General features: G+C 39.5%; 1 protein-coding gene across 1 annotated transcript in view; it reads right to left on the bottom strand.

Annotated features, from left to right (window-relative positions):
* The window catches only part of LOC109917914 (copine-5-like), a 557,988-nt gene that overhangs the window by 194,487 nt on the left and 336,533 nt on the right, over window positions 1-26,968 (bottom strand). Inside the window, exon 11 of the mRNA XM_048612100.1 lies at window positions 3,925-3,966. Within this exon, the coding sequence (XP_048468057.1) occupies window positions 3,925-3,966 (42 nt within the window). The remainder of the gene's footprint in view (window positions 1-3,924; window positions 3,967-26,968) is intronic.

Raw genomic sequence — 26,968 nt, 5'->3', positions numbered from 1 at the left:
AGGCCTGAATCGTCAGCTTTCCTGCTCCTCTGATGCTGCTTGGCCTGCTGTGTTCATCCAGCTCTACACCTTGTGAGCTGGAGTTCTCCAGTCATGTTAGTGCCTGAGTTTCTGGTTCAACCAGATTCTGTGTAAACTACACAAAGGTCCAATGCATTAACAGAGGGAGACTCTTATCTGATTCTTCATTTAGAAAACTGAATGGACAGAGTTGGCAGTGTGACATTTCAAACCATCATAGAATTGTTGCAGTGATACTCTCAGCTTCCTCTAACATTCTGAGCTGAGAAGATATCAGCCTTTGCCATACCAGATAATCTTTTCTACCACTGAGTGATGCCATCGGGGTAGAAAATGTCCCTGTCACTTCTCAGAAACAAATTCATCAAGTGGTAATCAGTGTTCCTACCTGCATGGTTTATCTTGACAATGTGCTGGCATACAGCGCACTTGGCAAGGCCACTTGAAATAATTAGAAACTATGAATTGAATCGAATCCCTACATTGTGGAAACAGGCCCTTTGGCCCAACAAGTCCACACCGATCCTCAGAGCATCCCACCTAGACCCATCCCCCTAATCTACACATCCCTGAGCACTATGGGCAATTTAGCATGGCCAATCCACTTGACTTGCACATCTTTGGACTGTGGGAGGAAACCGGAGCACCGGGAGGAAAACCGCGCAGACATGAAGAGAACATGCAAACTCCACACAGACAGTTGCCCGAGAGTGGAATTGAGCCCCGGTCCCTGGCGCTGTGAGGCAGCAGTGCTAACCACAACTTTTTACAAATTTGGAATCAACCAATTTAGTAATAAGCCTGACCAAAAGTGAATTTGAAGAAGTGCGGTAACTTTCCTGGGGCGCATAGCAGGGTAAGGCCAAGTCCTGCCAACAATAATAAAAGTAAAAGCTGTGGTGGAATACTTTGTCTCTAAAACTATATGAGCAATTGTGAGGTATTTTGGACATGTGGTTCTGTCGCAGGTTTGTGCCAAACTTTAGCAATATAGTTGCTCCACTGATAAATTTATTACAAAAGAGAGCAAAGGTAATATGGTCAAAGGAGTACTAAGCACGAATTTGAGATGCTGAAAGCAATTTTGATCAACAAACCTGTGTTGGTTGACCCTAATTTCACTTACCCTTCAAGATAGCAATTGTTGCTAGTGATCTTGGTGTAGGTGTAATCCTATTACAAGAACATGAATCAAGAATAGAGAAGCCAGTGGGATACTTTCCCAAAAAGCTAATTTGACATCACAAGAAAAACTCTGCAGGGGAAAGGGAAGCCCTGGGATTGCTATTGCATACTAAACATTTTGAAGTATGTGTACACAGATTTACACAGGCTCATGCTGATTGTAACCTTCAGCTTTTGGAAAAATTCAAGAAGAGAATACCAGAGAACAACCAGTTCCAATATAGTTTGCTATTACAGTCTTATTACTCAAAGATTGTTCACATTGACAATGACATTGTTTCAATTGCAATGCTTTGTCAAGAATACAACTGTTTGAATTATATAAGTTCTATGAAAGTTTAAGATATGAGTATATATGTGACATATAACAAAAGAATGAGAATTTGTCCATGTCTGATTAACTCGTTTGAAACATTTTGCTTTCTCCAAGACTGAAGGCGTCATGAAGCCTTCACATTTAATATTTTGTTGAAGGCCTGAGTTTTGAAGGATTGCGGAAAAATGGATTTATTTCAAGTTCGATGGAGCCAGCTGGATTTTTTTATAAGGGGGTCAGTAAAATGCCACTTTAGATATTGGAACATGTTTATTTAAATGGGACATTTCTTGGAAACAACATGAACATGAACACTTCTGGGAAAACACATGACTGATTTTATGACTAGGAGAGGGAGAAGGCTAGTTTGGGTTGGAGATTGTTTGGCTTTCAGTTGTGGAAAAACCTGCGAAGGAAAATGCTATCCAACTTATGTCTCTGCCTTTCTGACACACTCTTGGTGGGAATTCAATATGAAGCCTGATTGTCTGCTCAACAGCATCAGGAAAACTTTTTCATATTGCATTTCCTAAGCAAGTTGCATTTAACAAGACCCTAAAGACAAATGCTCATTTTCTGCATCTTTGATTAATTGGTTTTGTTTGATAATAAATCAAAAATGTTGTGATTAGTAAAGAAATTTGGTTGATGGATCTTTTTATTCTAAGTCTAAATTAGAAAAAGCATACAATTGGCCATGTCAAGAATTGAGTAAAACAACTAAATTTACCTTGTGTCCTGTGTAGTTCTGGGATTAGGAGACAGAACATGTCTCTTATCTTGGTTGTAGCAATGATATAAATTCTTGGTTCATGCCATATTGTGAAACTAAAGCCAGAGTCACACTAAAAATTAAGCAAGTTCGTCCATGTTGACTTCACTGCAAAGTAGTTCATGTTGAACATTTCTCAAAAGGAGAAACAAACTGTTTTACTCTTTCCTTTGTGAGTACAATGATAGAATAATGTGCATGCAATTCACTTTTTTAAAGCCAAGCAGTGTAAATATACTTCTGGAAGTAAAACTTCTCAGCAAAAGTCTACTTTATGCTAAACATCTGAAACATGGGTTTTGCTCTGTTTTTTTTTACAGTAGCAGCTGGAGTCATTTTCCTCCCAGCATGTAGATTGCATCAGAATTAACTTTAAGAAAATGCAAACAGGGCTTTAATTTCTTGAATTCAGTGAATTAAGACACAATACAGACTGAGCTAATAAAAGAGTAACATTGAGAGAAAGCACCAACAGATTGTTCAACTTTACATAATGTTGAGTTAAGGATTCTTATTACAAGGAAAATAAATAATTACCACAAAGACCATAGAAAAGGGGCAAAAATCAATTTGTTTTTGTTCCTCATTGAAAGCCATCAATGACCATTTTGTGCAATACTCCCAGCAATAAGCCAAACGTAGGAGGCAAACATTGAACCTCAAGCCAGACCTGAAATTGATTATCTTAATGGCATGGGTGATCAGGTTAATCGTGAAAGAATAAATTTCAAAAAGAAAATTCCCTCAAAACCCTAATAACATTTCTAAAAATTATACTGTGTCTTCCAAGTACAAAAATATGCCAATGTATTTCACTGAAGAAACTGCATGCCGAGACAAAGGAGGAGATGTTAGGAGGTGATCAACAGCTTGGTCAAAGAGTCGGAATTCAAGATTGGCTCCTACAGAAGCAAAGGGAAATTGAAAGGGAGAGGAATCTTGGAAGATAATTCCAGAGAACAGGCCTTGATGGCTGACATTGGTTGGGCTGAACAGAGACCATGATGCAGAGTTCAATTCCAGGTGTGATTCAAGAACAGACGATCCATTTTGTTCTCCACAATACATAATTATCACAGTTAACCACTATAGCTTTCAATCCCGTGCCAATCATATTCTGGTCCAGTACTTGTTAAACGTTATTTAGATCTATATTACCTGTTATTTTATCGGACATTTAAAATCAATGAAAACATAAATGTGAAAAATTTCAAAAAAATAGTGAGTACATTGCAGAGAGCAAGAAAAAGCCAGCGAGCCAATAGATATTGTATATTAATATTCAACTGAAACTCCTATTAGCACAAGTAGTCAGTACAGACAGTGAGACATACGGTACTATATGAATTACACTGAACCGTGCAAATGTTAATCGGCAAGTTGCAGTGAGCTAACCATTAAGAAAGTGCACGCAGCAAAATTCATGGTAATCGCATTTATAGCCGCCAGCCTGACACACAAACTGCTGCAGACCAGACGGTATCTGATCTTTCCAGAGCTCACAAGATGCTAATTAAGATGCAGAATGTAGCAGGACTTGGCTTTTTGGCTGATCAGATCTAGTGTAATAGTGTTCCAGTGAATTATTCTTATTTCACGTGTCATTAAAATTCATAACTCTAAGTCTTACCTCCCATCTCTGTCCCAGTCATATACCTCCACCTTGATCGTTCTGTAAAGAAAGAAGAAAAATTAATTAATACGCTTTGCCAAACTAGAGATGAGTTAATTATTTAAGATGATCACCTGTTACAGTTAACATTCTCTGTAGAATTCCAAAGAAAGACACAGCAATTAAAATTTCTGTACGTTACATGAATCAGACTTTGAAGCATTGTTGGGACCTAATTATGAAAGAAGTTTAATGCTCTGATATGTGTTAACCCATTTGTGGACTTCAGGCAAGTAACTGCTTACTTATATAGTCAGAAAGCATCAAAACAGATCCTGACAAAGTCATCTGATGAAGGGGTAGTGTTTCAAAATCTTGTCATTTCAAATAAACCTGTTGGACTATAACCTAATGTCATGCCCACCCCAGTCCAACACCAGAAACTTCACATCATTTTTACATAGAGGCATAGAGTATAACAACCAGAAAATTAAATCTACATAAAATACTAGGTTGGATCCAACCAAAGTAGTATGTAAATTCTGCAGAATTTGGAAAATGTATGGAAAAAATAGTGGAATATTTCCAGAAATGAGGGATGACAGATACGTAGATAGATGGGTGAAGTGAGGTTTCTGTTTCTTACAGCAATGAAGGTTAGGAATGGATTTGGTAGAAGAATTTAAAATCTGGAATAGTTTAGATAGAGTGAAAAAGTACTTGATTGGTTGATAACCTAAATTTAAAAGGTGATTGGCCACACAGCCAGAGAGGACATGACGAAAACATTTTGATGTAATAATTAGTGTTTCGATTGCACTGCTTGATGGTAACAGAATCAACAGAAGCTGAGGTTGTTCCAATTGGCCACTGTAACTTCAGTGTGGAAGAAGGGGAGAAATTCTGATTTACACCATTTGTTTCTGCCAATCTTTTGCCAAAATAGAGGAGCACAGAGAAATTTTCTGAGAAGACGATGTGTTCACATGACTGCTTCTTGTGTTGCTATGCAGAATTTGTACTATTTCCTCTGAGGGACAATAGTGGCAAATATTGTTAGCAGCAGGAAAATCTTCATTGACATAACTGAAGAATACACATAAATGTTGCACAGGTAGGGGCATACAGTGCTGTCTGACACTAGGGAATCAAAGTAATTCATTGCTATGTGAACTAATTTCTCGTTTTATATTGGTTAGAAGAGGAAGAAGAAAATTAAAACAAAAACATGCTGAGACAATAAATTGGAATATGAAAAATGTGCTGAAAGCATAGCTGGATTGTTTATACTTTCTTCTGATATGCAAATTGTATTATTATGTTTAATTGAGGAATTTATTGCACTAAAACTACTCCTTATGATTCATTACTGAATTGACGCAGTGAGGTGCTCATTTACAAATGTTTACTATGCCCAGCTAAAATTTTCCTTTTTTTTTGCAGAAAGCGACATTTCATCACACCTATTCTCTCCCATATTGATGTTTTATCTCGTAGTAAGATTCAACTTTATGGTGATACCAAACAGGCAGCCAAGGAATAGGGTGCACATTATACACCTTGTCTTAGTTTCCTTTTCAGGAAAATTGGACAGTCTAACAGATAGCTAATATTCTATCACATTTCTTTTGTCCTTATTGAAGTGGGCTTTACCCTTAAGAATTTGAAATGGAGACATTAAGCATCTGTATGCCTACAGTCCTTTTTGTAATGACATAGTTCCAGTAGTTTTGCAGCATCAATATGTTGAAAAGTTGATGATGTACAGACTGCATAAACCGCAAAACAAACACATTCATTATACCCTGCCAGTCTATGAGAAGGTTAGGAATGCACAGGAGAAGCAGATCCCAGTTGGGAGCGAAATGTAATGGGAGCACAGCAACTATGATCCTTATGTGAACGTAAGTGGACAAAATTAATTTAATAAAAATATATATCTCGCTTCAAAAATATGATAAGTTAGGATTGAGTTTCTAATTTGAGTATAATTAACAACCTGGCTGCAAAAATCTTTCAAAGTTGCACTTAATTTCAGAAACATTTTTATGCTCAAATTTCTGCTGATACTTATTTGTACATCAACAAATATAAAACTTTTCATGAGCCAGGACAGTCAGGTTACGTGTTAGAAAATAATTCTTTACCAAATCATTAAGAATTATTCCTTAATACATTGATAAAGTGTTAATCTCGTTCATATGTAAACAAGATTATCACACAAAAAAATTATTTCAGTCACCATTAATCCACCAACCTGTGATTGAACAGATTTTACATAACTATACAGAACAGTTTACTAGGATCATCCATGTGCACAAATTAGTTTTAGTCTTATTAAAATCATATTTTTAAAAGATTTTTTTAAAACATGTGCCAATCACCATCCTTGCACCTAAAGTTAATTATAATTTTAAAAGCCTCTTGAAAGCCCATAATTAGGGCAATAAGTGAAAACTTGCCATGGCATCTAATTCAGTTTGGGTGCATGATCATTTTTTTTGGGTGGGGCTGAATTTCAAACAAAAGAGAAAAAGTCTTTTTTTTCTACAAATGTAGCTTTGGCCATCTCTTACACCTTTAAGACTTAAGGTGAACTGAACTGAAAAGAAAGCACAAAACCCCACATTTTTAACTAAAAGTTCTGATTCCTTCAGCCTTGTGTGCATCTTCTCTTTGGCTGCTGTGATAAAATCACCTCTGCCTGATGTTCTAGAATTCCAATAAGCCCTACCTTACTTTAAAACACAAAGCTTGATCAACTTCCTCATTTCTTTCCTCTTTGGAATCTGTGGTTTTTTTTATTGCTTTGTTATATTTCTATGAAGCACTATAACATGTTATATGGCACTGAAGGCTCTACGGAAACGTTGTTTCAAATGGACCAAATGAGTTGACTTTCAATCTCTTGCATTGATATATTTGCTTCAGATGGAGTGCAACAAAAGTTGACAAGAGTGTTCGAGACTTTAAAGTTAAGTAACAAGATACAAGATGCTGAATCTTTGGGCACAAGTGGACAACAATCAGGTCAGGAAGCTAGGATAATTCATGAGCCAGCTCGTAGAAATTAGATGAAGGCATGTTCTGCAAAGGGGGTTCATACAAGACATTATGCAGGATCAATCTGATGGGTTGCACACTGATGTTAGTGGTGTATTGACAGGTCGAACAGACAGCCTGCTGTCATCATAAAGAACCATGGAAAAGTCTGGCCTCTGCATGGCACAGGGCATCATGCACAGGTTGAAGCTTATCTTTTCAAGTGTGCAAGTGGTCACCAATTCCACGTCAGCACTTATGAAGAGCCCTTGTTGCAATGAACAGTTGCTACGGTCTCAGCTTCTATTGCAGAACAGGCATATGCCATCCAAAATCTCAGTGCTGCAGTGCAAGTTTAGACAAATATCAGTGAGATAGACATTATGATATCCATCCATGTTGCCATGCAGATTCAGACTGTTGCCATCATGGCAGGGGATTTCAGTGGCCTAAAAAGCATGCAGGGACTTGAGGTAGTCCAACAATCTACCCTCCAACAGATGGTTAGGATGTGAGGAGCATTCTCTGTGAGAATGGTAGTGAGACCAGTGGGTGGTGGATGAGGGAACAGTGTGAGAATGAGATAAACACTCCTACCACAGAACAGTCAGGTTGTTGATTGTAGAGAAATGAATAAAGACCTCATCCACATTGAACACATCATTAGAGAGATTTCAATGAGGAAACAGAGATGTAAATCAGACACAGATTGTAACCTCGAGTGTAGGCAAATTATGTCTGGGACAGATGGAAAACCCCAGTGTAGAGGAGAAGCTATTTCATCCTTAGTCAATAAATCCAGTCAAATCCATTCACTGGCTCTTCTAAACCATCCCTGCATCTTTTTTTTCTCCACAGTTTTTCAAACAGAGCAGCATAAATATCATTGAATATGCTTCCTCACCCATCAGCCAGTCCATTCCAAAAGCTCAAAAATGAACTGTATTCCCCCGGCTGTCAACTCCATGAAAAGTAAGTAACTTTTTACCAGCAATGTTGCAGGCATGACGGTAGCTTTGCAAAGGAGCACTAGAACAAATGTACCGAAAGAGATGGGCACTAAGAGAATAGACAAAGGCGAGAGTTTGTATATCGATCTTGATGTAATGGTCACCTTATTGCTTTGCTTATATTGCATGATCTTGGCCAAGGGCCCATAGTGATGAGATATCCTAGATAGATCAATAGATAGATAGAAAGAGAGAGGTGAAGGGAAGTTCTCCTTGGGAAGGAATCTTTAAACAGTCACTCATGGGTCTTGGATATATTCTCTTTGCATCCTCTTCTTCTTCTCAAATGGCTTTTAGAATGCAGCCTCAAGGGAATACGGTTGTCCAGGGCATGGCAGATCACCATAAAATCTGAGACAGCACCAGTACGACCTGATGGTCTCCCCCTGAGGTGTGCAGGCACATTGATAGACTGCTGCATGATGTTGTTTACAACTCCTTGGCTTTTACTGGGTACATGACGTCTTCACATGGTTGGGAGGTCACCAATGTCGTGCCCATTGTCTTCAAAAAGCTATCCAGGCGTGAAGATGGTATGAATGACAGACTTCCTAAAAATAAATGCATTTTGGCTGCATCCAGGATAGCTGGCCTTCACTGATATTACATTTTGTACATGGCTGCATATCAACTGCAGTTGATGGAGTGGAAAGCCAGTCCCATTCCTGCATTTTTTCTGCTGCCGTGTGGGGTCCAGAGTGCCACTTTACATGCAGTTGACAGGTCCCTGCACCAGGAAACAGGCTTTCCAGGCAATGCCATGTGTTTGTGCCTTCTCTTTCTCTCCTCACTTAGAAGAGAGAAAAAAAAAGAAAAGCTTGCATTTATATAGCAACTTTCATGAACACCAGTATCTCAAAGAGCTTGATGACAATGAAATTCATTTATAGTTTAGCCAAGAAGCATGGTGAACTGGACTCTCCTTACACCAAGCATGTCAGCTTCCAGATTTCTGATGTGAAATAGACCCCGTATACAAGCCCCTGTTAAAAACCAGAACCGGAAGTGTCAACTTCACTGTGACATCACACTAGAGGACCATGTAAATCCAGAACGGGGCAGAACACCAACGCTTCGATTAGAAGTTTCACCGATGATGTTGCCTAGAACGGTAATGAAACATCTGCACAACATGGAACAGCTGGCTCTGCGAGCTAATGAACAACTGCATCCACAACCTGAGCTACAAATTTTCACTAAGACCATGAAAGTGGCGGTTTTAGAACTCTATCTGGGTTACAACTGCATGAGCAGTTTGCCTGAAGTTTTCAAACCTCCTGCCTCTCAACCCTGAACTCATCTGGGTTCTTCAAGTCTTAATACAAGTTCGGAACAAACTTCTCGGTAGCTGTTAAACTATGTTTATTATTATACTGTGCTTCATGGTGAGACTATAGAAAAACATGTTCTGAACTGTAAGGCTCTGATTTTTGAACTGAATGCAATTAAATGACTATCAAGGTCACAGATGCATCACAGTCTACCTCAGAGTTTTATCTAAAACTTTGTTAATTCCTGTTTTAACACATTTGGAAGATGAGCACACTTGTACCAATTTCTACAAAAGCATCCCTGTTGTCTTCCAACTGAAGAAAAGAATTCAAACAGAACACCAATTCAAAGACAAAATTATTAAAACACGCAACATGCTTTGGTATTGCTGTTGGATCTAGATCACTTCAACATTTTTTCCTCCATATTGAAAATACATATTAGTCAAAGGCATACGTGTATTTTGTTTCTGAATTGATGAAATGATGAGATGGCAAGAACAGAAGGTTAGGCACGGAGCTTCATGCAAGGAAACACTGAATTTCATTATCGCTTTGTCAAGTGAGAGCGGCAGTCAGTTATATACTGAAGGTATAGGTACACACTAATGTCGGGTGAAATGAGGCACAGTAAAGAACATCAGACATTTAATTGATTTAAGATGCTCAGAAGAATAGGAGGAATAGGCCAAGATATCAAAAATTGCTGTGATTCCTGTTGAACACAGTGGGGTGATAAGAGAGTGTTGGAACAGGAATTGATATTGGTGCGTTTTGTGAAGGACAACTCAATAAAATGTAAAAAAATCACAACAGCATGCAGAGTAAGTTCACAACTGGTGTGCTTGTGGTACAGATGGAAGTTCACATCAACATTACTCTAATATTCCATGACTGATATGGCTGAAAATCCATAATTTATGCAAAATGACATAACAGAATTTCTTTTAATTCCTAAAAGAAACATGGTTAAGACTGAGAGATAGCAAGAATTACAGATGCTGGAGTCATAGATAACACAGTGTGGAGGAACACAGCAGGCCAGGCAGCATCAGAGGAGCGGGAAAGTTGACATTTTGGGTCAGGACCCTTCTTCAGAAATGGGGAGGGGGAAGGGAGCTCAGAAATAAATAGAGAGGAGGAGTGGGGCTGGGGAAGTTAAGTGGATTGGTGATAGGTGAGTGCAGGTAGGCAGTGGTGGGGATTGGTCAGTGAGGTGGAGGGTCGAATAGGTGGGAGAGAAGATGGACAGGTTGTTTCAGGTCAAGGGGGCAGGGATGAGAGGGAAGGTTGGACATGGGATGAGGCCGGGGTCGGGAAATTTTAAGGCTGGTGAATTCCATGTTTAGGCCATCGGGCTCTACGCTCCCGAAGCGGAATCTGAGGTGCTGCTTCTCCAGTTTCCGGGTGGCGTCATTGTGACACTGGAGAAGGCCCAGGATGGACATGTCACCCAGGGAGTGGGAGGGGGAGTTAAAATGGTTGGCGACCGGAAGGTGTTGTCGTTTGTCACGTACAGAGCGCAGATGCTCTCCAAATCGGTCTCCGAGTAGAGTAGACTACTGCATCCACTGCACCCGATGTGGCTTCCTCTACATCGGTGAGATCAAGTGGAGACTCAGAAACCATATTGTAGAGCATCTGCACTCTGTTTGCGACAAATGAGAACACCTTCCAGTCGCAAACCATTTCAGCTCCCCCTCCCATCCCTGAGTGACATGTCCATCCTGGGCCTCCTCCAGTGTCACAATGACCCCAACCGGAAACTGGAGAAGCAGCACCTCATATTCTGCCTCAGGAACCTACAGCCCGATAGCCTAAATATGGAATTCACCAGCTTTAAAATCTCCCATGTCTAACCCTCCCTTTCATTCCCGCCTTCTTGACCTGACACAACCCGTCCATCATCTCTCCCACCTATCCACCCCACCCATCCCACTGACCAATCCCCACCATTCCCTACCTGCACTCACCTATTACCATCCCACCTACCTTCTCTAGCTCCACCCCTCCTCTCTCTATTTATTTTTGAGCTCCCTTCCCCCTCCCCTCTGAAGAAGGGTCCTGTCCCGAAACGTCAACTTTTCTGCTCCTCTGATGCTGACTGGCCTGCTGTGCTCCTCCAGCTCCACACTTTGTTATCTATGGTTAAGACTGAAATATTTTAGCAGTACTATGGTCGATAGGGAATGATGACTAAGTGACATAAAAAGTATATTTACGATTCTAGAAAAGATTCACAAACTTAATCCTGAGTCAGGTGACTGAGTTATCAATAAGCTTGGCTTTGCAAAGAGGTGGTTGAGCAGGGTGAATGAGACCACTATATTGAATAGAAAATACAATCTTGAACATTATTACAAATTAAAGCATGAATGTAGGACAAAAGGACATTTCTACAAGGCAGTCAAATACAAGTTCAGGACTGATTTCATGAAATATGTCCTCATGCGAAATATCTGGAATGATCATCAAGCTAGCAGAGCTGGCAAAACTGTGGAGCCATTCAACAGGTAAAGTCAGTGATCATAGGTTTATTGGAAGAATAGGTTGAATAACTCTCCTCACCAATTGTTTTTATGATTGTGATCTCTTTGCTGCATCTATGTTCTCTTTCCATGTCCCCTTTGTAAGTTAATCTCCTTGGGTGGAATCCTCACAGGGTCTGAGCCATGTTGGCTACGGTGAGATTTGTGGCAGAATCGGATGAGAAATCTGGTGAGGCCTATCTTGACGTTGAGAGTGTCTCACTTCACCTTTTAAGCTGACTTAACCTTTACCTTTTTTAATGATATAACATCTTAAAAAAATTACATCTGAATGACTTGGCATGTCAACAGCACCATGAGTCAGTTTCTGCCTTTTTATTTTTTCTGTGTTTTACTACTGAACCACTGTCAAATTTCCTGCTTCTGTAACTCTGAACTCATCTGGAATCTTTAAGTCTTAATACAAGTTCAGGCCAAACTTTTCAGCAGCTGTTCAGCTATGCTAATATTATACTGTACATGATGGCAAGGCTATAGAGGAACTTGCTCCGAACTATTGTGAACCAGGATGAGGTCACCAAATTGTGTTATGATCTCAGAGCAGATGACTAAATTACAGCATAATTCGGTGAGTGTCCACTAAACTTTATTTTTAAAGTTGACAAAAGGGGAGATCTAGAGAATTTACTAAGAGAATAAAGCCATAAGATACCACAGCTTTGAAAAACAAAAACACTTTACTGCACAAATTTGCACAGTTATACAGTCTAGAAGACATGTAAAACTTATTTTAACACCCAAAATTAACATGTGTTATGATCAAGGATGGAGGAGTGCACTGTCACTCAAGACCCATTAATCTACATCAGGGCTTGGTACGTGGGTTATTAGGGGACCTTAATCTGAACCCTGGGGTCTAGGAGGTCCTTTGTGCTTGGGTCAGAGGCTCAGCCATGAATTCTGTCCCTGCCCTGCTTCTAAGGTTATCACATAATAAAAAATATTTTTCCAGCTAGCAAGATGACCAATTATCTACAGCAGGTTTTAAAAAAGGCATCTATTGAGTGGGGTTCTTAATAAACACAATTATTGATTTACTATCAAAACAAAACGTATTCAACAAAGATGCAATAATTAGTTAACACACACAGTCTGCAGTATAGAAGTATAAAGGCTTATCCTTATAGACAATATATTCTTTAATAGACAAAAGTAGAAATGCTGGAAAAGCTCACCACGTTTGGTAGCATCTGTGGAGAGAAACCAGAGTTAGCATTTTGGGTTGTGTGACTCTTCCTCAGAACTGTGTTCTCTCCACAGGTGCTGACAGACCTGCTGAGCTTTTCAAGCATTTCTATTTTTGTCTCTGATTTACAGCATCTGCAGTTCTTTCAGTTCTTGTCCCTGTAATAGCCTTGAAATACTCATGCAAACACATACATGCACTCTTCAGGAAAAGATATTCAGTAAAACCACATTTCTCTGTAGGGGTTGGCTTTCTGAAAAAAAAATGCAGATGGGTTTTGCTTGAAGGCAGAAGAATAGAGTGTAGAATGTTTGTCTGTAGCTCTGATGTTATGGCACATGTGGTCACGTGACCAATCATTCACAGTTGTCTCCAAACAAAAAATTTCTGTCAAAGTTTGCTCAGGAAATACAATCTTGAGATATTCTTGCAATTACTCTATCAAAGGAACAAATAGGTTTCACCCTGAATTCAATAACAGGGTTTTCTTTTCAGAATTGGGAGAGATCAGCTCAGCAGCTTGTTCTTAGCAGGCTTTTCTCCAACTGAACCAGATAAAGTAAGAACCTCTCCAAGCTAGTCAGAGTACAAAAACAGCCCCACCATGATCTACAGCACAGCAAGCATTTACCACCAGACATGTGATTTCTAGGAAATTTTGTTTAAAAAAATCTCCAATGTACATTGTAACCTCTCCATTGTCTTTTTAAAAATATACCTTTCTAGGTATTGTCAAAACACTTGTAAATAAATATTTTTCTACAAACCTTCACAAATGAAGTCCTCAAAGCAATATTAAGCATGAAAGATCTTTGTAATGTGATAAACCAGGGTAATATACTGTGATCAAATACCCACAGCATGCATCAAGTAGCAAATTTAATCAAGATAGATCCCATGGATTGTTCAGAAATTGTTCCCAGAGGTTAACAAGATGACAGGTCACTAAATCTCATGAAGTTTCACAAGGGATTGCAATTTTCACTTCTGTCAATCTGGTCTTGAAACATCTTGTTAAAAGCCTTTCTGTCATGGACTGCCTCAACAACTTCTCCTGTTCCAGTTGATCATCCTCTTGCTTTGCATTCCTCCTCCCCTGGGCTTTATAATCAAACTCCTGTACTCTCCACTGGCTGTTAACTTCACCAATATCTCTTCGTTTTCCATGAGCTCTAATCTTATATAAAGCAAATATTGCTTTTGAGCTCTTTAATCCCCATTGTCTTAGTTACGCTGACAGATTAATGCTTGCAGGTTTCTTCTGAGATGCTCACTACTCTCCCCAGTACAGAGCCAGCAACCTTCCCATTTTGCCACCTCTGCATAACTTCCTGTGATTCCTTACTCCAACTCGTAAATGCTTATAGATTCCTAGAACTTCTTCATGAGTTTGTTCTAACGGCACAGAACGATCCAAATGCTCATCTCCTTCGCTGTAAACAACAAAAAATTAGCACTCCTGACAGAGACTTTCTCCTGGTCTCTGCTTCTTTCTCCAACTGTTTGTCCTACAACTTCCCTTTCTTCAATCCCATCTATATTTTTTTCACTACTTTTCTGTGACTCCTGAAGTATCTTGATTGGCCTATTAAGAATTCAATCTTAACCTCCAAAAGATGTTTGTGTTTGGGTCAGGTTAGAAGGAGAAAGTTAATTTCAAATCCAAGCCAGCCCAGTGTCAGGCTCAGCCACTTCTGATTTTAATAAAGGCAGGACGAATTCAACCTAAGGCAACATCAGGTTAATCTTTTAAAGTTTTTAAAGAGGCAGGTATTTGCATTTTAACAAGGTTCCAATTTCTAAACCATCTCTGCTGATTTGTTTCTATCAAGCACTTCCAGGAAGTTCATGTGTGTTTCCTCCAGGTTAAACCTGTAATTGCTGATCCATCAGAAACAAATCTCTCTCCTAATCTCCCATGATTCTTGAGGTTTTTGAATCCATCTCCTGAACTCTCATGATCACCAACTTCCATATTCACAAATTCTCTTTGCCTCACCTCAGCAATCTTCCTTGTTACCACCATCCACAACAGTCCCTCTCACTTCCCCAAAATCTCTCACTGTGACACTCAGTTGATGCCTGGTTGAGTTCTAGACTATTTTTGCAGGATCCCACTCTAAAGTGAAGATATAGTTGGACTCAATTGAACTTCGTTCATCCACACATGATCACATTTTCAAAAAAATTCTCACAAATTTGTTAGGCATGACCTCCCTCTGACAAAGCCACACTGAAGATTCTCATGGTATTCCTGCAGTTTTACTGGTTACTATGCCAGCTGCTGCTCCAAAATAAGTGCCCCATAAAGACTAGGCCCCAATCTGCACTGCGCTAGATTTATAGGCTTTACAGTTATGTTGGCAAAGGAACTCATGTTGAAGTTGCAGGCAACTGGAAGCTCAGGGTCATTTTTGCAGACAGAATGCAGGTATTCCACAAAGCAGTTCGCCCATTTTGCAGAAAGAATACAGGTATTCTGCAAAGCGATCACCCAATTTGTGTTTTGTCTCCCCAGTGTAGAGCAGACCACATTGTGAGCAGTGAATGCAGTAGACTAGATTGAATGAAGTACAGGTCAACTGCTATTACAACTGGAAGGTGTGTCTGGGGCCTTGGATACTGAGGAGGGAGGAGGTAAACGGGCAGGTGTTACACCTTCTGTGGTTGCATGCGATGGTGACATGGGGATATGGGGAGGTGATGGGAGTGGAGGAGGAATGGCTAGGATGTCCCAGAGGGAAAGGTCCCTGCGGAAGGCTGACTATGGAGAGGAGGGAAGTACATGTCTGGTGGCAGTATCCCACAGGAGGTGGCAGAAATGGCAGCTGATGATCCTTTGGATGTGGATGCTGGTGGGATGCTAAGTGAGGACTGAGGGACTCTATCGATGTTGTGGGAAGAAAGAGAGGAGGTGAGGGCTGAAGTGTAGTAGATAGGTTGGACATGACTGAGGGCCCTGTCAACCACAGTGGTGGAGAGTCCTCAGTTGAGGAAGAAGGTGGACATCCTGTCTGCTTGAAACTATCCTGTGTATTTTCAGAGTCCTTGTAGAGTGGCTTCCAGGGCCTGGCCTGTCAAGCGAGCTTTCCCAGCTTAGTAACAAGTTTACTCCAATTTTAAAGAGTAACTATTTGTCTTTCTCTTTGTATTTACGATTTCTTATACTTGCACACTCTTAATTACAGTTCAAAACTCAGTGCTTTCACTTTAGCTGAAGAGATACATGTGAAATCTAAAACAGTAAAAGTGTACGAAAATCACAAGAATATGTTGCCTCAAAAACCTAGAGTGACTCAACTTAATTTTCCTCAAACAGAACATTTGTAGGAATCTGTACTTGATGAGATAAAGTGAGAAAAACTGTAACAATGTAACTTCATGCTATTTCATCCTACAAAAAAAACACAAAGAAATAAACCCGACATGCTGTTTCTTCCATTCAAGGCCTTTTTTGGTATGTTGTACAGACGTGACTCAGTCAGCCATTAACCTACAACAACCCTCTGAACTAAAGATGGACTTTCTGTGACAGCTACTCCATCCCTTTGGTGCGACAACCATTAAGCATACATTTCAACTGAATGGACTGATGGAAATTTATAATAGAACTGACAACTTGCAGGAACACAACAGTGTTTATAATGAGAAATTCTCTCTGTTAAGCTGCCACAAAAGAGGCAGCTGGAACTGTGAATTTCCTGTGGGTCCACCATATTAGGAAACAGAAGGACAGCTGCTTCACACAAGTAGTAATTTAACCTACAGTAAAGCACAATTTACTGCCAGTGGTCTTCAATTAATGAACATCACAATGAGCAATGGCAGCTACACAATGACAGAATGATAGAGAAAGAAATGCTAACAAAGAGAGAAGTTACTAAGATTCAGGAATAAGTAAGAGGAAATGTCAACAGGCTCTGAAAAAGGAAAGCTGACAGTTCTTCCTAAATGACTGTTATTTAAACTTGTCCTATTGGCAGCATGTGGCCACTACTGCATAATATTTTTATTCAACAATATGGAATGTGGAAATTACCCAGGTGTTTTCTGGCCAGACCCAGGACAATGTTGCAGGTGTTCTTCATTATATTAACCTAAGCCTAACAATCTTCAGCTGTTTCATAAATGACCTTCCTTCCAAAATAAAGTCAGAAGTGGGGACTTATTAATGATGAATGCACATATTCAGCAACATTCACACCTCCTGAGATGCTGAAGCTGGCATGCAGACAACATTCAGGCCTGGACTGCTAAGTAACAAGTAATATTTGCACCACACACATTCCAGATGAAGGCCATCTCCAGAAACAAATAATCTATCGATGTCCCTTTGAGATTCAATGGTGTTACCTTTGTTGAACCCTCATCATCAATATCCTAGTGGTTAACATTGACCAGAGGCTTAATTGGAATAACCATATAAATGCTGTAGCTAAAAGATTAGTAAGGGGCTGGTAATTCTGCAGCAAGCAATCATTCCCTACCTTTCTCAAGACCCTCTTGTTTTGGGTGTATATACATCACATGGACTATGCCGGTTCAAGAAGATGGCTTACCTACACCATCTGAAGGGGTGGGCAACAGACATTGGCCTGACATTCCTTGAATGAATTTTAAAAACTCAAAAGAAATTGAACTTTTCTCACTTCTTTAATAACCCGTTTTGAAATAATACTCTTAGTTGTGTATTCTAAATGTGTGGAGCATGGTAGAGAAGATTACGTCTCAGATTTTGCTATTCCTAGTGATCTACCACTGGTTCATCTGTACCCCGATTTGCCCACGAAGTTTGTCATTGTGAAAACACCACATATACCCTGCCTGATTTAATGTCTAGAGTCTGAAGCAGGACATGAGTTAGCACAATGAAATCACTACCACTAGAAGGATATAAAGAAAAATAAGGACAAGGAAGGAAAGAAAGAAAAGACTAAGCAAGAGAGAAAAGATTGAAAGGAGAAGTTCAAAAGAAGCTTGACATTTAAAATTTTGCCTTTTAAAATCTTCATCAACAGTTAAACCTAAACAAATAAAACTCCACACCTGTAAAAGCTAAATTTAAAAGTAAGTTTAAAAGTAAAAAGAAAGAGACAAGCTCTAACTTTCTGTTGTGAAATTAGTTCACATTTACCATGCAAAAACACAACTTTCACATTATGAAATGCATTTGAGGAGGGAACCACAGGGGCTCATCTTTAAAAGAAAAACTCAATTTATATGTTTCACCATACATTTTCCCTCACCAGCTTGCCATAGGAGTTGTATTTAAATAATGGTAAACACTACGAGCTTCATAATAATTTTGACAGCAACTTTTGAGATATTATCAATTGCCTTTCAGAATTCAGAGATTCCATTTCAAAACCCTTCAAATAATTTGCATGAATATTTAAGCATTTTTACGAATTAATATATACTGTCAGCACTATTATTTATAAACAATAAACTACACCCCATTTCATGTAACAGAAACTGTCTACATTACAGCATTTTGCAGTTATACAGATCTATCATGCTCGACTTGTTTTTCCTTTGAAACACATTTCATAATAAATTATATTTGGACCATTTAGGATCTTTGGCAAATGAGAAAATATGTAAGATTAGCACTTCAGAAAGAATACACCTTTTCCATACATATTCAGACTAGCTTTCAAAATCTTTCCATCAGGAATGATCAACAGGATAACACGTATCTGAAATTGATAAGATATAGGCAATACTTACGACTAATAGAAATATCACTCATCCTGATGAAAGCTCTTAAATTTTAGGGGGTACATGGAATAGAATCTCAACAAAAGCACTATCAATTTTATCAATTATTTTCAAGTAATGCTTGAATATGATCAATAAATTACAATCTATATGGTGTTTTTTTGCAATGAAATGTTCTAACGAGCACCAAATAAAAGGGGGTAATGTGGAAGAAATAGACATTAAGCATATTTAACAAAAAACAAAAACTGTTAAGGAGATTTTTGAAAATGGGCTAAGCTGCAGAAAGATAAAAGAAGATAATTCCTGAGTGCAGAAACACATCACTGAAGATTCTGCTATCCATGCTGCAATGGAATAGGGAAATTAACTTATTAAACAACATCATAAAATGCAAAAACATAATACTGGAAGACATTGCTAAGAAATGGAAGGCCAAGCAAGATAGCTAGGGAGTTCCAACTAGGCAACTGTTAAACTGGCATCTCAGAACCAACTGCTCTTTTAAAAAATGAATAAATGCAAAGATTTATATTTTATCTAATTGTTGTGTTAATTGTTGATAAATTTAGAAATCTATATTGAGGATGCAATTAGTGGCATTGTCTTATAAGTATTAAACTTAATAGTTTGAAGTTCAATTAGCAGAGATCAAAAATGAAATGTCTTTCATTGATGATGATATATGTTGTGTTTGATTTAAGTTTCTCACCCTCATGATTTTTCTTCAAGTATTTATATAATTCCTCGCTTAAGCCTTGATAATAAAAGCTTTAATAACCACTTGAAGCAGCACATTGAGACACACTCTCAGATCTTTCCCTACCTGACCTGTGAAAAATGGAATAAGCATTGAAAAACTGCAGTTAGAAGGGCATGTGAGCTTCCAATTTAGACACCTGTATTACATATTCAGCCTTTCGTATTCTCAGAGACTGGTAGGATGACACCAGATTGCTGACTGAAGGTCATCATGCTACATTATATGTAAGGGATTGGGAGGGGGGTAGGGGGCAACCTCTCCAAATTGCGGCACAAAATTCAGTCCAAGTTCCACCTTTCCATGGCTCCAATATACTTTCTAAAATTGAGTGCTTAAACCTGCATAAATTCATCAGCATCTTCCTTTTACGTTCAAAGTTGCAGTTTAAAGTTCAGAATTCAGTGACTCTTTTCACTGCCCAAAATCACTGCTGCGTATCTGCATCAAACTGCAATGATGCAGATCTGTGAGTCCCCTAACTTGCCTTTGCCTTTCTGTAGTTTTTCATAATCTTCATCAGTTTGACACACTCCCCTTTCTTTTGTATTTGTGACAAATTTAGCCAATACTTTCTCTACATTCTCATTCAAATTATTTGTGCGCATTAAAATAATAGATGTCTGCAAACAAATTTTTAGTTGCAGCTTGACAATATGGGAGCAAATTCACTTATGCTTAATCCTTTTTTCCTAGCTTCAGCTGTCCCACTCTTCATGCTAGAACTTTACTTTTAATATCAGGAACCTTAATTGGTACCGGTCTATTTAATGAATTTTGAAAACCCATCTTTGTCCATACAATCAGCAACTACTGTGAAAAATTCAACTGAACCAATCAAATGAAACCTGCCCATTTCAAGTATCTATGGAGTGTTTCTGATTAGCCTGCATCTTTTAAAATGTACATTAGGGCTCTTGTGACACAGTGGTAGTGTCGCTACCTCTGAACCAAGAGGCCCAGGTTCAAGTTCCACAGGTGTGTCATAACATCCCTGAACAGGTCAATTAGAAACAGGCAACATTTTGCTGACAGAATCTGCTTGAAAGCATTGAAGACGCTTTGGTGGTTGTCATGCCACACACAGAGGTGTGCTTTTTGCACAGTTATCTCAGTGGAGATATGTTTCCAAACTCAATGGAAAGGTATGGTGGGAAGGTTAAAAATCTCAGTCAGCATTACAGATCCTTTTTATGCAATGGCGTTGGCTTTTGATTAAAATTCTCAATCTTGCCTGCATCAGAACAAAATCCATGGGTAAAGAAAAAAGGACCGAAAAAAGTTTATTTTGATGGCTTTGACCTGACACTTCACGCTGTTAAATGTCTGTCCATGTCACTGTACTGCTGTCATGAGTAAAGATTGTGGTCATGCCTTTGTCTAACTCATGACTGCGATATCATCGGCTACGTAAATACGGCAAGGTACATTCTTAATGATCCTATTCATATAATGCTTAAGTATGTATTGGTTAACTGATAACTCAAATGGTAACCACCAGACACAGTACTATCCAAATGGAATCTCAAATATCATGAGCTCTTGTGACTTTTCTTCTATATGGACAGACCGGTACCCATGTTTCACAAGTAGCTTGGAAAAGAATTTGACTCTGGAAAATTTAGGATCAAATTCTTCCAGTACCAGTATTTTTTTGTGGACACCTTTTAAGTGAGAGGTTGAGGCACCTTGGATCTAGTCATACTCTTATGTTACCATCTTTCTTTCAGATGCATGTGATGGAGCTATACAGATTTGGGTGGTGACTGACCTTCTGAATGATATCATTTCTCTCCAGATCATTCAGTTCCACTTCTGAATGCTTCTCCTGAATGTGTACACTTCATTTCTTTGAAGAAACAATAAATGGGGTTGCATCATCCTTGTGATGAAATTCTGCATCACCTTTGAAATTGCCAATTGCATCAAAATGCTTTGGGTATAGCTGTTTGTCATCATTGATGGATTTGATGGTGTCACATGTGGTCTATCCACTACAGAGGGTGCGGTTTGAATCTCATGAATTGTGACTACGCAGCAATACTGCTACTTTAGCCACTGACAGACCATTGGTATGTATCTTACATATTTCCAGAAGTCAAGATGAGCCTGTATATTGGCACTGGAGTGTGATTTTGCCAATGTATGGCATTGATGATACATTGCATGCTGTGAGAAGGTTGCTCATAGGCTGTGCCATAGAGTGCCCCTTGCTCTATGTGAATAGAGGTAATATGTTGGCACCAGTTCCCATTTTGATTATCTTCTGATCGCTTGATACTGTGAAACGTTTGTGTGAGGTTAACAATATAGGAAATCCACTGATTGTCACGGAAAACAGACTAATAATTGATCAATATTAATATTAACCAGACATATTTCTTCTTCTGTGCATACAATTTTTCAATTCTTTCCTATGCACTACATAAATAATTCAATTCCTTGTAATTCTACGTGCTGTAGTACGATATGGAGACAGACAATGAAACCAGATCAGCCCATTACTTTTATATCCACAACATAGTAGTGATATTAAACTGTCAAACCCTCAAATAGTCACTCTAATGGCTCCTAGCCAGACTTTCAAATAACAAATATCAGGCTTTGCAAATAATTAATTCCAGATGCTGGTTAATTAATTACTGACACTGGTTTCGTATCTCACACAAGAGACTCAACTATTTATGAACTACACAATAACTTAGCAGAGGAACAAATAAACAACAAGGCAAACTGATGTCAATACTTCAATCCAAAACATTTGTTTTCAGCCCACGCTCCCCGCCCCCCATACACAAGAAAACAGACAGACAAACACAACTAAGAGATAAATAAAAGAAAATTACAAAACTCACCGGACTACTTAATTGACTTACATGATGCGTTGTTTCACAGGCTTCAATGTGGGCTCCTTGGTAACTTTTATAAAATGAGATCACCCAGGTAATGACAGCAATACTTTTAATTCAGCTTTCCACTCCTTTGAGCTTTCGGAAGCTGGTGTAGCAGATTAGACAGGGAGCTTTAAAATCTTCACACTGTCTCAGCAATAGCTGAAAACCATGTCCCAGAAAACACAGTTCAACAAAACAACTTCACTTCTGCTGGACTGATCAATTCCTCCCGAGGCCTCAACTACCGTTCAACAACTGCCATCTGTTTGAACACAGAGTCTCTTCCAGACCTACTGGAACCAATTCTCAGGAATTCCCCTTGTTAATAGCAAACTTCTACTATCTGTTTAACCACAGTGCTCTTCCCGGGTCACTGTGTCTGTTGGAACCCTTTTAATCAAAAATATCAGCCTGCAATTAGCCTCCAGACCTCGCCTCAGAAACAAAGATTCTTTGGTTTGTCCTTTTCCTTCGACCACGAGCTGTCCCATAGTCCACAAGTCATTTCCAACTCACAATCCAACATTGATAAGAGAATCTAAATAAAAATAATTAAAAATCATTGGGGGTTCTAACAGCAGCAATTACAAAACAAAGTGCAATGACAATAACAGAGCATCTTGCTTCTGTAAGATGATTCATCAGAGCACGATTCTGCTCCTTTGAGTAGTAGGCTCCACGATACATGAGTGAACATTCCAATGTTCTATTTCTTCAAACTGTTTTGGTTACAAAAGAACACAGGAACAGAGGTCAATATTACAATTGAGTAAAGATAACAACAAAGACATGAGGGAGGAGCTGGCCAGAGTTGATTGGATGGGGAACTTAACAGGGAAGACAGTGGAGTGGTAATGGCAGAAGTTTCTGGGGGAAATTTGGGAAGCACAGAAGAAATTCAACCCAAGGAAGAAGAAACATCCTGAGGGGAGATTGAAGCAACCATGGGGACAAAGGAAGTCAAGGACAGCATAAATGCCAAAAAACGCATATAATGTGCTGAAGATTAGTGGGAAGCCAAGCGATTGGGAAGCCATTAAAACTAGCCGGAAACAACAACAAAAACAATAAGGGGGAGGAGATGAAATGGGAGAGTAAACTAGCTAGTAATATAAAAGAAGTTTGCTATATTTTTTTAGATATCTGAAAAGTAATAAAGAGGTGAGAGTGGACATTGGACTGCTGGAAAATGAGGCTAGAGACGTAGCAATGGGGAACAAAGAAATGACGGAAGAACTGCAGAGGTACTTTACATCAGTTTTCACAGTGAAACAAACAACAGCATATCAGAACTTCAAGAGAGTCAGGGGTCAGAGGTGAGTGTAGTGGCCATCACTAAGGAAAAGGTGCTAGGGTGGCTGAAAGTTATGAAGGTGAATAAATACCCAGACCAGATGGACTATACCGGAGAGTTTTGAAGGACATAGCTGGGGAGATCAGAGGGGCATTGGTGGTGATCTTTCAGTAATTACTGAGGTTAAGAAAGGTGCCAGAGGACAGTAAAATGGATAATGTAATACCACTGTTTAAGAAGGGAGGAAGGTAGAACTAAGGAAATTAGAGGCCTGTCAGCCTAACCTAAGGTCATTGGCAATAATTTTAGGGTCCATTGTTAAGGATGAGATTGTGGAGTGCAAGTGCATGGTAAAACAGGGTCGAGTCAATACAGTCTTGTCAAGGGGATGTCACAAACAAGCTGACAAAGGAGAGCCAGTGGATGTTATCTATTTAGATTTTCAGAAGGCCCTTGACAATATGCTGCACAGGAGGCTGCTAAATAAAATAACAGCCCATAGGGCAAAATACTGCATGGATAGAGGATTGGCTGACTGGCAGGACAGAGAATGTGAATAAAGGGGTCTTCTGAGGATGGCAGTCAATGGCTAATGGAATTCCACAGGGGTCTGCGTTGGGACCAAAACTATTCACATTATATATTATCAATATGAACAAAGGAACTGAGGGCATTTTTGGTAAGTTTGCAGATGACATGAAGATAACTGGAGGGAAAGGTTATGCTGACGAAGCAGGGAGGCTGTTGAAGGACTTTGACAAGCTAGGAGTGTGTGTAAAGAAGTGGCAGAGGGAATATAATGTGAAAAAGTGTGAGGTTATGCACTTTGGTAGGAAGAATAGAGGTGCACACTATTTCCTAAATGGGTAAAGGCTTCGGAAAGCTGAAGTACAAAGGAACTTGGGAGTCCTGGCTCAGGATTCACTTTAGGTTATCATGCAGGTTCAACTGGCTGTTAGAAAGGGAAATTCAACATTAGTATTCATTTAAGAGGGGTAGAATACAAAAGCAGATAAGTACTGCTGAGGCTGTTTAAGGGTCTGGTCAGATTGCATTTGGAATATTGCTTAGCAGTTTTGGGCTCCATATCTAAGGAAGGGTATGCTGACAGTGGAGGGGGTGCTGAGGAGGTTTACAAGAATTATCCTGGGGATGTAGGACGTGTCACATGAGAAGTGGTTGAAGAGTCTTAGCCTCTACTTGATGGATTTTAGAAGGATGAGAATGATCTGACTGAAACTTAGACAATAGCGAGAGTTCTGGATAGTGTAGACGTGGAGACAACGTTTCCATTAGTAAGAGAAACAAGGGCACAGTGTCAGAGTGAACAGACAACACTTTAGAACTGAGATAAGGAGGAATTAAAGATAACACAGGGTGGAGCGGGGGGAACACAGCAGGCCAGGCAGCATTAGAGGAGGAAGAAAGTTGACGTTTTGGGTCGGGACCCTTCTTTAGAAATGGGGGAGGGGGAAAGGAGCTCAGAAATAAATAGAGAGAGGAAGGGTGGGGCTAGAGAAGGTAGGTGGGATGGTGATAGGTGAGTGCAGGTAGGCAGTGATGGGGATTGGTCAGTGAGGTGGGAGGAGCGGATAGGTGGGAGAGAAGATGGACAGGTTGTGTCAGATCAAGGAGGCAGGGGTGAGAGGGAGGGTTGGTGATGGGATGAGGCCGGGGTGGGGAGATTTTGAAGCTGGTAAAGTCCACATTTTGGTCATTGGGCTGTAGGCTCCCAAGGTGGAATATGAGGTGCTGCTTCTCCACTTTGCGGGTGGACTCCTCCAGTGTCACAATGACATCACCTGGAAACTGGAGGAGCAGCACCTCACATTTTACCATAGGAGCCTACAGCTCAATGGCCTAAACATGGATTTCACGAGTTTTAAAATCTCCCCATCCCTGGCCTCATCCCATGATCAACTCATCCTCTCATCCCCACCTCCTTGACCTGACACAACCTGTCCATCTTCTCGCCCACCTATCCACCCCTCCCACCTCACTGACCACTCCTCACCACTCCCTACCTGCATCCACCTACAACCATCCCACCTACTTTCCCCAGCCCCACCCCTACTCTCTCCATTTATTTGAGCTCCCTTCCTCTTCCCCATTTCTGAAGAAGGGTCCTGACCCGAAACGGCAACTTTCCTGCTCCTCTGATGGTGCCTGGCTTGCTCAATTTCTAGTCATTTCTGCTCTAAATGATCAGCCCTACACTAAGACCCTGCCTTTGTGTTGTTGTTTCCACTGGTTGGGAAATCTCTGTTAGAGTTCGCTAAATCAAGCCTCTTTAGAATCTCATGTTTCAATGAGGTCACCTCTCATTCTTTGAAATTCCAAAGGATACTTGCTCAATTTACTCAGCCTCTCATCATGAGGTGATTAAATTCAGCCCTATGTGTGTATGTTCTGAAGTGGTACATTTTTACTGTCACTGCTTCTGTATTAACCAGCACCTAATCCAATTTCAAATTTGGAGGGGGATTGCAGGCCCATGCTGGAGCCTGTGTTTTTTGCATTCCATTCTATTAAATTGCCGATTGGAGATGTGCAATCCTATCTGCTGGTTCTCCCATTTTGGCTCTGGTTTCTTCAGGATCCTTTAAGATCATTTGTAAAGGTGAAGATCTAACCATTCTCATTCAGTGCCACTGCTTCTCATCCTGATATACTTCAGAAATAAGGGGAACCAAATGGCATAATAATTTAGGCTATATTCCTCTCATTTTCACTTCCATCCATCTCACATATTTTATTTACAGTGTATCTCATATTGTCTTAAATTAATATTAGTCTTGAAATGCTTTAACCCTCCTGCAATATTAAAATGTCCAGTCTTTTATTTTTACACAGTCAAATGCTGAGTGATAATTTATTGCAATTTTCTGCGACATGTTGTGTAAAAATACCAACAAAAAATATTTGTTAAATATTTTACAAACCTGCCTTCTTGTCCTACTCCCTTGATCCAATACGAATAATTTAAGAACAACCAAATTTGGCAAATCCACTTATGGATTGAATGACATTGAGCTGTGAATCACACCAATTCTTAGCTGGAAAGTTCAAGGCAGCTGAAATGATTATTGGCAAAGAAGAGATATTGGCTTCCAAGAAAATGTGACAAAACATTAATGACTTTAATATAATGTTTGACACTATACTGAAACAAATTTCTGAAACTGAGCATGCAAAGATTCTTCATCAATAATGTGATTTCTTTTGTACTAAAAATTGGCCTTAATCTTACATTTTTTTGGCTAAGTGTCAGTTTAATCACATTTCATTGAGGGCGTCTCTCCATATATCTCACCACATCTTACCATTTTGGCCTC

The sequence above is a fragment of the Rhincodon typus genome, chromosome 25 (assembly GCF_021869965.1).
Source record: "Rhincodon typus isolate 14 chromosome 25, sRhiTyp1.1, whole genome shotgun sequence".
In the NCBI taxonomy this organism is placed as follows: domain Eukaryota; kingdom Metazoa; phylum Chordata; class Chondrichthyes; order Orectolobiformes; family Rhincodontidae; genus Rhincodon; species Rhincodon typus.
The sequence above is the reverse complement of the archived record's forward strand: the minus strand, read 5'-3'. Positions and strand labels throughout refer to the sequence as shown.